The sequence below is a fragment of the Delphinus delphis genome, chromosome 2 (genome assembly GCF_949987515.2).
Source record: "Delphinus delphis chromosome 2, mDelDel1.2, whole genome shotgun sequence".
Taxonomy (NCBI): domain Eukaryota; kingdom Metazoa; phylum Chordata; class Mammalia; order Artiodactyla; family Delphinidae; genus Delphinus; species Delphinus delphis.
Genome location: NC_082684.1, coordinates 22,085,857 through 22,101,251, shown reverse-complemented (window position 1 = coordinate 22,101,251; position 15,395 = coordinate 22,085,857). Strand labels below are relative to the sequence as shown.

At 37.6% G+C, this 15,395-nt stretch overlaps 1 protein-coding gene across 1 annotated transcript in view; it reads right to left on the bottom strand.

Annotated features, from left to right (window-relative positions):
• SEL1L (SEL1L adaptor subunit of SYVN1 ubiquitin ligase) overlaps nt 1-10,781 on the bottom strand; it is a 56,784-nt gene extending 46,003 nt beyond the window's left edge. Inside the window, exons 1-3 of the mRNA XM_060004101.1 lie at nt 10,602-10,781; nt 5,383-5,420; nt 4,283-4,514 (exon numbers count right to left, since the gene is read on the bottom strand). Coding sequence (XP_059860084.1) covers nt 4,283-4,514; nt 5,383-5,420; nt 10,602-10,671 — 340 coding nt within the window. The 5' untranslated portion in view covers nt 10,672-10,781. The remainder of the gene's footprint in view (nt 1-4,282; nt 4,515-5,382; nt 5,421-10,601) is intronic.
• Nucleotides 10,782-15,395: the final 4,614 nt, after the last annotated feature.

Here is a 15,395-nt window from a genome sequence, read left to right as displayed (position 1 = left end):
ACGAACAGCAGAAAGCAAGTGTGACTGGAGTCCTGTGAGTGACAGATGAGGTCAGAGAGGAGAGGCTTGATCACATAAAGCCTTGTTTGGATTTTATTCTGAACATGACAGGAAGCCATTGGTGGCTTGTGAACAGGAAGTAGGATCAGTCTGCCTGCTATTAGATAACTGGCATCAGGGGAAAGGGTGAAAACAGGGACACTAGATAAGAACTCCTTACATACAAGAGATTCATAACTACCCTTGGGTGGTTCAGGAACTACTTTAGAAAGGAGAAACCTAAGTTTATCTTTAAGGATGAGCAGAAAGGCGATACATGGATTTGGGCAAGGGGGTGAGGAAGGTATCCTAAGCAGTGGGGTGAACTTGTATATGCCTCTGAAGAAGGGTGATGGGTTTAGCATCGCTGGAAAAGGGCAAATGGGGGGAAGCTTTGGGAGATGAAGTCACAGAAGATGGCGGCCACATGCACCCAGAGGCTTTGTGAATCTTGCTAAGAGGCAAGCCCTTCATCTCATAGGCAAATGGAAAATAATGGGGGTTGTAAATAGGGGAGTTATAGGATCAAATTTGGGTTTTAGGAAGATCAATATGCAGAGACATGGGTAAGAGGCTGACAAAGGAAGCAAGTCTAGAAGTAACTGTCATATAACCCAGGTCTAATGTAGCTGGGAGTACACAAAAAGTCATGCATATGCAACTTATATGTATGTACATAGCCTTTTCGTGTATTAATAATACATTAAAAACAAGTTTGAATGAAAAAAAAAAGCAATTATTGAAAAACTAAAACAAGTGAATCTGAATGTTTATAAAGTTGTTGGTATGACCACACGGAACATTACTGAAATGATTTTAAAACACATCATATTATTGATACAAATCACTAGTAAAATAAATACTAAGAACAAAAAGAACCACAAAGAAACCTTAAACTGCATTCGGTGGTTAGTGGTAAGGTTGCCATTGTTATTTTGAAATGATATATACTTTATTTGTTTGATTAAAGTAATATAACATTAATGTTGTTAGGTACCATGATTTTCAGCATCAGGGCAAGGAGACCCAAACATAAAAGAAAGAAGCAAAAATCCTGATGGGTGGAAAGGACTAACAGCAGACTTGAAATCCACTCTCTCTTTTTACTGCCCAAGAAACAGAGAGACAGAGAGGTGATGTGATCAAATCATCTGAGACACATGCTAACAAGAGGCCTTCTGGCAAATGCACTCAAGGTATTTACCACCAGGAGAGTCCTTACTTGTGCACTGCTTTACCAGGTTGGACCTGGTTTGTCCAGACTGTTCACTGTACATAAACCTAGGATGTAAGTATTTATCAGGTGTGACTTCCTAGAAAATACCACACAAGCCATGCAGTTATCAGGGAATAAACTGGAGATGTTTCATAACCGACATAGCTCCCTTTTGTGGAAGTGACACTCCATATCAATCACTCAAAGGCCTCATATATTAAAAACATATGTTAAAATAAGCCAGAGCGCATCTTAACTGAGGTTAAGACAGGACCTGGGAGCAGCTCTGGCAGCCACAGATCTGTGACTTGTGTCTTGTGATTATTATATCTTTGAAAATATTAGTCAAGTTTGATAGTGGGTAGGATCTCTGATTCTTGTGAGTTTGTCACTCTGACCCTCTGTGTTATCTCACTTGTAATATTTAATTTGAACTAGAATAATCAATATCAATGTTATATTTCCTAACCTTACCCACCAAAAAGGCCTATTAATAATGACAATTCAGTTGCAATGCATATCCTTGGTGTCTAGATTACAGTATCTAAAATAAATACAATTTCCCACTAAAAGGAATATGGATTCCCTAGAGAAATGGCTGAGATTCATTTTGGGGTAAGGAAAAGTATAAGATGAATTTGGGACATCTTGTCCTGCCTAAAAAGGAAGAAGTTTAAAAGTTACCTACGATTAGTCAAAAGGACAAAGGAATGAACTTAAAGGGACTCTCAAGAGCCAAAAATGCAATAATGTGAGCAATAAAAAAGCATGATTGCAAAAGAGTAAAGCCTAGCTGTATAAAACCCATGGATTTGTAATGATGCTCAAAAGCAAAGCAAAACAAACAGAAAACATATTCACTGGTCTCTTTTGGAGGTCGCTAGGGCACCAAATCATTATCTGAAAATATTTCAAGGGAAAGAATCAAGCATTTATCTTGCTGTGTGGATTATATTTCTGGGTAACCAAATAGTTGATGAGGGAAAGTTCTTTAGAAAAGAACTCCTGATAACAAATGCAGGAGGAATGATAAGTTAACAAGTCATTATTTTGAAACTCCTAATGAAATAATGCATCCAGACAACAAACGAAATGGTTCCCAAAAGCTCTGGGTGAAAGGTCAATGAGGAACTTTTGAATGGCTGGGTCAGGCTGACACCACCCGACCTTGCTGACCAATCACTAGGAGTGGGACAATCAGATACTATGTAACTCCCAGGTAATGCAATGGGAAGCATACAACACTAACTATAAATATTATCGATTATAAAATAGAACTAAATCTACCCAGGCCTTTGGAGCCAACTTCCAGTTCATAGACTAGACAGCATATAGTGGAACAAGTTCAATTACATTACTAGCATATGACCAGCTAGATCTAGAATGAGGGAAATCCTATGGCACAAAGGATATTCTTTCTTTAACAAATAAAATGACACTTAAAAACAAGGAAGGGAAAATTGTTACAGATTAAGAGAAACCTAACATCTTAGTGTGGACACCGACTGACAGAAACCAATTCCAAAAAGACATTTGAAACAAGTGGGAAAACTAAACGGAATCTGGGTACTGGCTGATAAAGGAATAATTGCTAATTTTGTGGGTGTTATAATACTATTGTATTTTTCATTTTGTTGAAAAAAAATTCTTACTTTTAGAGATATGTACGCATGTAAAACAATGTGGAATTTGCTTAATAATCTAGGGGAAAAAAAGAGTAAATGGATATGCAGTGGCAAAGATGAAACAAGAACAAGAGTGTTGATGGCTGTTGAAGCTGGGTGACGGTGCATACATGGGGGTCATTACACCCTCTACTTTTGTACTTGTTTGGAAGTCTCCCTAACAAAAAAGAAAGGAATGAAAATAAATATTTGGCAAAAATTAAAAATGGTAATATACACTTGGCTGAGGTACAGGAAAAGGAACAGACTTACTTTTCTGCAGAACAGTTTAGCAATATGACTCAAATGTCTTTTCAAATTTTATACTTTACTTTTAAGGTTTACTTTTAAGAACTAACTCTAAGGAAATTTTCATAGATGTGTACAAAGGTACACTTAAAATGGTCTCCCAGCAAAAAAAAATATTGTTATGGTATATTTACATGTAAAATTTTTTATAGCCATTAACCATTAAATTGTAAAAGAATATTAAATAATATGGGAAAATGTTCAAGACAAACTGTTAAGTGCAAAACGCAGGCTGTAAAATAGTATATACATTTTGAACCAGTTTAGTCTTCTTGAAACCATACATCTAGACAAAAGCCTGAAAGAGTATTCTCCACTATGTTGACAGCTGTTATTTCTACTTGATGGGATTAAGGTACTTTTAATCAAAGAAAAAAATGGTTTCTCTTTTTTTTTGTATAAAATATTTGTAATAAAAATTATATTTTTAAAAGGTAAAACATGGATCAATTCTCGAGATTGGCTAATAACAGAATAAGCAGATATGGCAGCGATCTTTGAAATAATAAACCAAATGACAGATGGGTGGTGGGACAGGGCAGGGTGGATACATTAATAACTAATTTTTAAAAGAATAGGTATTTAGCACACTCTACTGTGAGAAAGATCAAGCTGTAAGTTTAAAAATTAGAGTGTCAAGAAAGCAAAAGTTAGAAGAGGATTAAAGTTTTTATGTAACTTTAGGATAAACAACTAAATCAAATTACCTAGGATGACTGAAAAGATTATTGTAGTAAAAATCCTAACACAGTTCTGAAAATAACCAAAGCAGCAAGTTAGACAACACTTCCTGTCTGAGTTTCTATTTTGTGTACCACTCTGACAGACTGTTACATACTGGAGTCCAAAAAGAAATGTTTGAATACTAATATAATACAAATGCAATTGTGACTATCAAACTCAGCTTCTGTAACTTATCCTGTAAAATTATACGCTATACATTATATGTGGTGAATATCAGTAAAATAGGACTACTGCACCTTCCATACTAGCTTTAAAATTTCAGTTGCCTCCTTCCTAAATAAGGCAAAAGTAAACAAAATGTCCAGACTACCTGGTTTCCGTACTTTCATTGGCTCTTCATAGTCCTTGTTTTCTGGATTTGCAGATTCTAGAAAGCTGATTTCTTCTGTGACAGTTTCCCCTTCTTGGCTTCTGAGGCCATCTTCCTCTTCTTGAATAGGTGATTCCAATTCTGATTCTTCTGAATCAAGGAATATCTGACCAGCGACTACTCTGCCTGCTGGGCTATGGTCCTCTACCGACTCATCTGACGGCAAAGAAGTCTGACAATATAAAGTATTTTTAGTTTCCACTACTAACAAGACTCCCTCCAACCTAATTTGACCATTTCTTTCACTAATCCAGATACACCTCCTTCAGTTCCTTGAATGTGTCATACTCATTCGCCTCTATACACTTTGGCATGTGTCCATCACATGCCTTCATCACCTGCCTAAAACTGACTCTTCGGATTTCAACTTAGATGTTACCTCCCCACAAGAAGCTTTCCTTAAATTCCCCAAGTCTAGGTTAGGGTCTCCCCCTACTTGCTCCCAATATATCTTATACTTCCCCGTATGACAGCCCTGTACTATAACCTCCTGTTTCTTACCTACATTCCTTCCAATCTAGAGATCAGGGATCATAACTGATCGGTCTCTTTGAAGATGTAATAATCAGCCTTATTCATTCAATCAACCAAGTAAGTGCATTAACAGACTTTTTTAAATTGATAAGTGTAAACAAATGGCAGAGGTTAAATCTTCAAATTAAAAAACTAAAAAAAGAAAGAATAAAATCAATCTCTCATTAGGCAGTAAAAAATGTAACTGCCTTCAGGCTCTTCCACACACACACACACACACACACACACACACACACACACACACACACACACACACACAGAACACATTTAAGTTGGAATTAAATCTAGTAACCAACACTCTTAGAAATATTATTCTCTCTCCTATAGGTCAGTGATTTTTCCTCCCAGAAGAACTAATATTGGCACTAGCTATCTTTCTTTTCCTTTTTTAAAAAAATATAGTTCTGTTGCTCAGAAGATGCAGATTTCACATCTTTTTGAAGATACATCATTCATGCTTTTAAATTGGGCATCAAATACTGGTCAATGTAAATTTGAGTACACACCTTGGAATCTAAGGTTTCATCCTGGTTGCCTTCTTCATCTGTAAAGAAATTTTAAGACAATTTAGTCATCTTTCTTGTTTGGAAATTGCAGGTATGTTAAATGAAAGCATTTGATAATACAACAAATAATAAGACACTGGATAAATAAATCTATAATTATCTAAAAATTGGTTGTATTCAACAACTGTTCAGAAAAGGTTAAGTGAAAGGAGAAAAGGGCGTTGAGGGTGGTATTTTTTTTCTCTTTATTCAGGAAAGACATTAGCTTCATCTGGTACACAGGTAGGAAGACCAAGACCACCACCACCAAAACCAGACATTTCTTCAGATGCCATCCAGTTCTTTTGTTATAGTTAGTCCACTACTGAGAATGAGTTGCTAAATTTATAAAAACAGAGCCCTGATTTTGCGGTTCGGGATTCTACCCATTCTTCTCCTCAGCTCAGAATCTGGAGTTACTCTAGCTTATTTTAGTGATAACTAGCATTTTATTGTTCACTAAGACTACTAAAGATGGACATTAAGAATTATTATTATCTGACAGCAGAGTGGCCAAAGATAGTTAGAATTTGTGTTCGACTTTACTGAAGACATAACCAGATATGCATTAAAAAGTAGCATCACACTATCATGTATTTACTCACAAGAGATCTATTTATTAAGAAATCAATAGCTTATATCAAATAAATAATAAATCCAGCCACTATTTACATCTTTCTTCCAAATTCATATTGGCTGTTTTGGTTTTGTCCAATTACATTAAGTTTCCTTCTATTATTCTTTTTGCATTTCTCTGCTACTTCTATTCTGGCTGCTTGCTATTCTTTTTCCTGCTCTTATATAAACACATTCAACAACCCAACGGCCATTCACAAATATTTGATCTTTGTATTCCAAGCCAGTTAAAAAAACAACTGTCAGATGAGCTCTAAGTTTCCTTCTTACTATTAAAATTACCTGATTTTATCCAGATGTAAGCTTCAGTACTGCCAGCTCCGTAAATTATGTGAGAAATTAACCAGTAGACAAAATGCTATAAGACCATGTGATTTTTTTACTAGAAAATTTGGTGTTATGGTTGCCATTTATCTTTACTTCATATGGTTAGATCCTAAATATGATTGGTAACTTGTAACTTTCCAAAATACAACAAAAACATGTTTTGGAGTTTGTGTGACCAAAGTACTGAGCCAACTTTAAGAAGTATAATCAACTCATTATGTACCAAATACCCAACTCTATTTCACAGTATTTGTTTCTTTTGAATATCTGAGAAAAATCAGTCTACTGGTGAGGTTGTGCCATATATAAAGTGCTGTAAATTCAAAGAAAACTTAAATTATAGCTATTTTCACACTCACTACTTTTAGATTACCTTCCAAATATTTTATTTCTGGTGGGTGGGGAGGAGAAGGGTATAGCATGTATTAGTCCCACAGTGCCCATAACGTTTAGGTAGTGATGTCAATTAATGAACAATCATCCTTCATGCTCACTTCTTCACAAGTATTACCCAAATCCCAAGTTCTAACATATGGTTCAAAGTCCATTCTCAGCAGATCTTTGGATAAAGGAAAAAAAATTCATCTCTAATAACAAAGTTGTATGTGTGAATGTATTTAATTAGTCATAAACATTAGCTAGTTAATAAATCAAGAGCAGACATTAAATGTGAAATGTATAGGGTATATCCCCAAATACTGAAACTTTAGATTAGTTGGAACTCAAATCACTAATCACTCAACTGAGTACCTTGTCACAATAGTTCACATATGCAACTAATAAGTAAATAATATAGATGCCTATAAATAAATTTTAAGACATGTACATTTGAGACACTACAAGCTGTTAGGCATTAGAGTAGCAAAATGTGTTTCTGAACTCCCAGAGACATGGGAACTTGTGACATCGGGGTTACTCTGTATGAATGGCATCATGCTTCTCTTTCTTTTCTCTCCACGAACTAGGAATATATACTCAGGTTACTGGTAAATAAGAGCTTTCCTTCTCATTTACTAAACTGGGAAAGCATACTCCAGATGGTAATCTTAAAGCAAAGGTATTTTCTCTTTGAAACTAATATGTCCATTCACATAACACTTTAAAGAAGTTTCTTATAACCTAGAGACTTACGACAGGCAGTCAGGTAAGGATTAAAAATACTGAAGTTACACATAAATAAAAAGAATATAGTAATGCTTTTATCAGAACGCATACATCAAGCAACAAGAAAAATGCAAAAGGAGTCAATGAAGAGCTATGGATTTCTCTCAAGAGTATCATATCCAAAATACCATGGTTTACATTACTTTGGTAATCATACCCCTTCCTTTGAAAAAGACCAATTTTCATTTTTATTGTATCAGCTAACAAAACGGCAAAATACCAGGGATACTCTTTCAGGGAAAAGTGATCATTACAAATTCATTTTCCAACTTGGCATGTAAATTAAACAGACTGATATATCTTCAAACACAGAAAGTCTTACAAGTTTAGTGAAAAGAGACCAGATATCCTGTCTTTGGCTTTGCCATTGAATCTGTGCAGATCCTAGGATACTGCTGATTCCCAATTACTCCAAATCCAAGGCCTGGAGAGCCAGGCTCAAAACCTGGCTTCATTACCTGTTAACATTGCACACACGGTTCAATATAGCAAGTTTGCTCAGCCTCCTCTTCCTCAAGTGTCAAAAGGGAATAATATCATCTGCCTTGTTGACTCTCAACAAAGTTTTAAGGAACAAAAGAACAGTGAAATGAAACATATCCTGCAATCTGAAATCTACTCTTTAAATACATGGTGTTAATTAATATAACTGTTACCTGAGATACCTAGCAATGGACCTAACTGACAAGATTCTGTAATATTGTTTGGCATGAAGAAAAAAAGTAAACCATTTTAACCAGTAAGACACTTCCTGTCAAAAACAAGAAGACATGTGAGAAAAGTTAAAGCATTTTTCATTATTATCTTGAGAAAATGAGAGTAGTATCTTTTAAATCTCCTCCTTTAAATTTATCTATTCACAAGAAAACATTTCTAATAAAAGTATTATACTTTTACATGCCTTTAAGACAAGATATTAGATAACAGCTAGTAACAATGATAGGATCAAGATTCCCTTTGTTGGCTGATCAAATTCTACCTGGCAATAAATGCAACTTGCTCTGGGTAACCACCAACACTCAAACATTATGTCAACAGAAAATTATGACCCAAAACTTGATTTTTAAATAGGAGTAAATCTTTAAAATAAAAATGAGGCTGATATCCTGTATAAATAAGCAATTTAATGAATAAAAAAGTCAACTGAAAATCCATGTACTCAACTTATAAAACTTTATCTCACAAGCGTTTTATGATATTTGCACTTCACGTGAGAACAGCAGTGCCTTTATTACTGATCAGCATGCACATCTATATAGTTTTAGTTCTGGCTGAGTAAGATTTTCGCCTCTCCCAGAGAAACGTTTTGGCAGTTTAACTATGATGGAAATCAGAACAGATGTTTTGTGAACATAGTCCTTTCAGTACATCAACACAACCCAAAGATTTAACACTTCAGTATTAACAGTCTTCTATTATAATATATGGAGAATCCCAACTGTTGACTAAAAAACTTCTTCAAGCATCATCTCCACTGACATGATGCTTTAGATATGTGCAATCTAGTCAAAGGAAGATGCAGGAAAATGTTTACATGCTTTAATTTTCTTTAAGTTCTGCAAATTGAATTCAGAGGGATATGCACCATATTCTTTAATTAGTAGTTCTTACACTTTAGGGTGAAGAATCACTTGTGGAGCTTTTTGAACTACAGGTACCCCAACCTGTTCCAGACCTAAAACTGCATTTTTAACAAACCCTTAAGAGGAATTCTGATGCAGGTGGTTCATGGTCCATCAGGTACTCTACAGTACTGATTTCATACTTCCTTTGATCAAATAACTGCTAGCAGTGGCTTCAGGAGTTACACAGAGTTTTAAAGATTTGGTCAGGAACACAAATCAACACTAGAAGGCGGGGGGCGGACCTCAGAGCATGATGTTGGCAGTAAAGTAACTGGCATATGCTTGTTGCTTTTGAAATGGTATCTTAAACCACACTATGGATAGAATTTTAGGTTTAGACCTCTTATTTTAGAAGCAGAATGACATTACAGCACTGACTTACAACTAGGACGGATAATTTGAGGATTCAGATAACCATCTGGGAAATTTTCTGTTGGGGAAAAAAAAAAAGAGTTGACATTTATACCCTGCCTTGTTCCAAAAAAAATTTAAAGCCACAGAACTGCTGTTTTGTTAACTGAAACTGATTAAAATTCAAAAGCTTTATTGTACTGATTGTTTTTTTAACCAATACTCAGAAACACTAAATGCTTCTTTACCAACACTCTCAAAATAGACGTTTTCAGATGTAGGTGGATTAAACTATTAAAAAAGAAATGATAATTTTCAGAGCCAGGGTATAAATCAGCTAACTGGAAAATCAAAAGCATATGAGTTTCTCTATCTATGTAAAAAGTTAAATCCAGATGCTATCCAGTTTACATTTATAAGAACCAAGATTTTTTTTCAAAAATCATAAAATTACTGTCAGCAAACATGGGGCGGCTCAGAAACACTGTGACACAGTAAAAAAACACTTTCTTAAGAATATTTCTTTAAAAGGGGTACGGAGTAGGCACATTTACATCAAAAGTCTCCATTTTTTAAATAAAGAGACAAGGCAATCTCAGGTGCTAAGCAAACCCACCAAACCACTGTCAACATCCTGGTTTTGATGGACCTGGCTCTGCCCAGACAACCCCAGGTGTACCAATTACTTAACTTACAAATCCCAAAGCCAAAGTTTCAAAACCGATACAGCACATAATCTACATGAGAGTCGTGGAAGCTCCGGAAGGGCTCCTGTGTCACTGTGGGTCTAAGCCAGCTGTCAGGATTCATTCTCATGGAGTCACTACTCCTTCGGGAGGAGTCGTGTAAAGTTTGTGAAGTGAGGAGAGGTGTGAGCAGGGGGACCGCCCCTTCTTTTCCTCCCCTCTCAAGCTCCCCTAAACACCCGCTCTGACCCAGGCCAACCGAAGCCCAAGAAATGACAGCGAGTGACAGGCTACTGCGAGGTGTAAGCTGGAGCCCCCACGGCCCTGCCCCGGGACGGAGGCCGGGGGGGCGGTGGCTCCCGGCCTCCAGTCCGAGGGGGCGGATACTGACCCGAGGAGGCGGAGGCCGAGCCCAGCAGCACCGCACAGAGCAGGAACGTCAGCCCAACCCAGACCCGCATCCTGCTCTCAGGGCCGCTACCACCCGCTGGAGCTGTCGCTTTCCCCTCTGCCACCACCAACTCAGCCGCCGCCACCGCCGCCGCCTCGCTGCTGCTCTTCCTGCTCTGGTTTCCTTCCTCCGCCCCTTCCCAGGCCTCCCTGCCCTAGCATTCAGCCAATCCCCGCCCGCCGTCGTACGCTCCTCGCCCAATCGCCGCGGCCTTCCCGCCCACCTTATTGCCCCGCCCCTAGGGTCAAGACTTGGCCAATCATTACGCGAGATTTTCACACCGGCTTTCCCGGTTGGACCACGGCCTCACCGACATGGCCCCAGCTAATTGGTAGCTCCTGGGTTTAATCATCCCGGAATCAGAGCATGAGTCCAGGGTTGGACGAAAAGTCACCCAGGACTACAATTCCCACAATGGACTTCAAGGGCCTCTCTCTGTGTGTGCTCTTGGGAAACGTAGTCCATCGTGGGGCAATATTTAAAAGTGCAGGTGGTTGTAGAAGTTAAGAGAACTTAGCTAACACCAGGGCTAGACACCAACTCCAGGCCGTGAACTCACAGGTTTGTTTTTTCTTTTTTGAGCCAAATAAATATCAAGAAACACACATTATAAGGTTAAGAGTTTGTAATATGTTAAGCTCTTCCTCTTTGTTTTGTTTAGAAAATTTGAATTGGACATAGTGGTATCAGCACTGAGGAAAAATGCAACAGCTAGACTGAATTCGAGGTACTTTTTTTTAACGTAAACGAAACAGTACCATATATACGGAAACCAGGATGGAACTCACTACTGGTCCCCCTTTCCCCTACAAAACAAGAGGAAATAAACCCCACCCAGTACAGACTATGTCAATGCTAGTATTCATTTTTACGACATCCACCAGATAATAATAATCTGGAAAAAGGGGTAAACAGTCTTCACAAAACCCTTTCAAACATTTGTCCTCATCCCTCTCCTTTTGTAAGTTACATTGTTTTCTTCTTCATTGACTACCTAGGTCTTACATTGACTAGGTTCAAGAGTCAAATGGTGTATTTGGAGATAAAGGTGACAGATTGCATTGTAGAAGTGGAAATAGTCTTGTGTATTAAGTACTAACTCCAGGCATGCTCCAACTAGGTAGCAGAGCAGTGGCTTAGTGTTCCTACCCTTTCATCAAATTGTCATTCTGCTTTCCCTAGTATTCACCCACAGTCAGCTCTTAGGTCTACAACCTAGACATTCTGAGTTCAGGATTTTGGCAATGTCCACACTGGCCACATATCTTCATACCATCTGTGTTCCATCTTCTTTGCGGAAGAGTCCTCTTTTCCAGGAAGGGGATAAAAAACGATTGTCAACATTCACATTGGAGAGGATGAAGGAAAAATATTGTCCCATGAAAAAGAGTTCTCTTTTCTACTACTACCACACTCATCTCTATTTTTGTCATTAACAATGCTTCCTCAGAGTTTCTCTCATTTTAAATCATAGAGTAAAATCTAGTATACTATGTGACCATTTTTCTCTTTCTCACTGAAAACTTCCTTACTGACCCTCATTTTCCCTTACCTTCTTGATGCACCTGAGTTCTAGCCATGCTCACCAACACCATTCTCTCTTCACTGTAAACTAAACTGCATACTATGGCCAGATGAATTTTCCTTAAACACTGCTTTCATCTTCTTTTTCAAAAATTTTTAATGGCTGCCTTAAAACTGACAGTTCTACTTTCTTGTGGGAAGTATTGGGGAAGAAACTTCTGCCCTCCATAAGAGAAACAGTGATTATCTGACTGATAAGATTGAGGAAGTTTCACTGTTTGGTTGAGACCCAACTTCTTTTTTCATCTTTTTCTTTACTGAGTGCTTCTTATATTCAAAGCCCTGTGCTAGGTGCTGCAATGACAAATTTTCAGCTTCTCTTTTACTACTTTCCCAGTTTCCACATTCACACTCTCTTGCCTTCTCATGGGCTCCCCTACCCTCTCCCCACTGCCCTTGCTTCTACTTCTTCTTAGCCACAACCCTGGCATCTTCCCAACTTCACTTCCATTTCATCTTGGCTCAGTCTTCTCTGTCCAGGCCAGTCCTCATTAATCCTCATTTCTCTAAGTGTCTACAGAACAGTCACAAACTTGCCTTTTAAGTGGGTGGTAGCTTGCTGAGGCCAAAGACAACTATGCAATTCAATGTACAGGAATATAGCATTGGACTTGTCACCTACTAGCACTAGATAATTATTTGTTGATTAATGAATACACCTTACCAATAAAGTGTTTTTAAACTATTTTCAAAGCACATGCTGTCTACCATAGTTTAATCTTAAAAAAATCTACCATACTTTTATCTTAGAGGAAATATTAAGGAGCACTTGCACCCCTATTATACAGGAAATTTACTTCACTCCTCTTACCTCATCTGAAAAATGGGTATGTTAATAATACCCTCTTCACCAGGACACGAGGTCTGTTGTGAAGTTTGAGATATTCAGGGAGGAAAAAGTGCTTTCTTCATTATAGAATCGTCTACAAACATTCTTTCTTTTTTTTTTCCCCCACATTTCAATTGACAAGTTTTATTTTATTGTTGACAAAAAATCAGTATTTCCCAAATTGGTCCTGTTATAAACATTACAGGAATGCTTGTTAAAATACAGACTCCCAGCCCTCTTTTTCTGGGTCTGGGGCCTAGGTTTAATCATATCCCCATGTAATTCTTTTTTTTTTTTAACATCTTTACTAAAGTATAATTGCTTTACATTGTTGTGTTAGTTTCTGATGTATAACAAAGTGAATCAGCTATGTATACATATATCCCCATGTCCCCTCCCTCTTGCGTCTCCCTCCCACCCTCCCTATCCCACCCCTCTAGGTGGTCATAAAGCACCGAGCTGATCTCCCTGTGCTATGCGGCTGCTTCCCACTAGCTATCTATTTTACATTTGGTAGTGTACATATGTCAACGCCACTCTCTCACTTCGTCCCAGCTTGCCCTTCCCCCTCCCGGTGTCCTCAAGTCCATTCTCTACATCTGCATCTTTATTCCTGTCCTGCCCCTAGGTTCTTCAGAACCACTTTTTTTTTTAGATTCCATTTATGTGTGTTAGCATATGGTATTTGTTTTTCTCTTTCTGACTTACTTCACTCTGAACGACAGACTACAAACATTATTTCTTATTGATTCTTTGTTTGAAGCAAAGGAGCAAAGCAAATTAAAAATTAATTTTTATTAAGACTAATAAAGTTAGCTTTATTCCCTTAATTTGAAAAAGATTTAGAGCTGCTAAAGCTATTGTCTTTAGCCAGCAATGAGTAATTGACATGTTCTGAGACCTTGACTCCCTGGGGGAAATTCCAAGTCTCCAGAGCAGATCTAGAATATGGTGTGGGAAAGCCAGGTTTATTTTGTTAGCCTACTACACTGCATTTTGATTAATTAGTGAAAAGGTGGTGAATTCTCCATGGCCTTATCCAGTCTGAGCATACACTCCTCAAGGCTTCCTGCCAACATTCCCAGTTAAAGTTGTGTACTCATTCAATTTGTACAAAATGTTAGTATTATTTAATTCATAGACTTTTTTTTAACTGTTTGCTCAGCTGTCTGTACTCTGTTCTACTTGTTCATATCAGTGTTCTAGGTCATTGTCACAGATTTCCGAGTTGCAGAAAACCTGTTTGCTCTGCATTACAACACAGCATAGGACCCAATAGAGGTAGATAATAAGTGCCTTTTTATGCAGTTGACATTGATGTGACCTTATTCCATTGAAATGAATCAAACAATCAGCAAATATTGAGAACCTCCTGAAAGTGTTGAGGACGTGAATCCAGCTTGTTCTTCATTTAAGGATGGTGAGATAACCCTCAGAGCCTTTTCCCAAGAATGGAGTGATTGTCACCAACTCTAGTTGAGTATCCTTGCCTGTGCTATTCTTAGAGATCTATTTGAGTTGGCAATGTGTGAAGGCTGCCAGCACTTGCATGAACATATCTGCCAGGGCAGGATAAGGGCGAGACAGGGAGCAGGATATTTTCCCCACGGGGATTGGAGAAGAATGTACAGTACTTTCTTTGAGGTAGATGAGGTGAATTAAAGTCATTATTTTTATGTTTCTTTTTCATGGATAAATGAAAATATAAAACCTTGCACCATATTGTGAGATAGAACCTGGCATCTCTTTGTGTACATTCCGCGCTCCTTGAGTAAACAGACAATGTTTTTATATCTTATTGTATACCTAGAATTCCAGGATTGTATATGGCAGGTAGATAATTTAGTAATCAAAATAAACAAGCTTTGAATATTCCAGTCACTTCCTATGGTTATAATTAAGTCTTGTAAAAGTCAGGATGTGGATCCCAGATTACGGAGAAGCGTATTTGATATACTACCTAAGTTTGCGGTAATAGAATGGATGGGGTCGTGTGTATGAGTGTAAGGCTCTATTTACCAAGTGTCATCCTGAAGTGACATTTACTTTGGAGATGTGTATTCTTTCTGAGCAGTGTTGACTCCCACCAGATAAAGGAAAAGCCAGGATACCTTTATACCCTGAATAAATGGACAGGCATCTTTTGACCTGACTTTTTCATAGATTTAACTACCAGTTCTGGAGAAAGACTGGATTAAAACTAAATTTCAATAAGAATTTGATTAAGTGAATCTTAGAAAATGGAGATAAACTGCTGGGAGCTCCCATTAGATTCAGAATACTTAACTCCTGCGTCGATGGCAGTGTGTTTCATTTGTGAA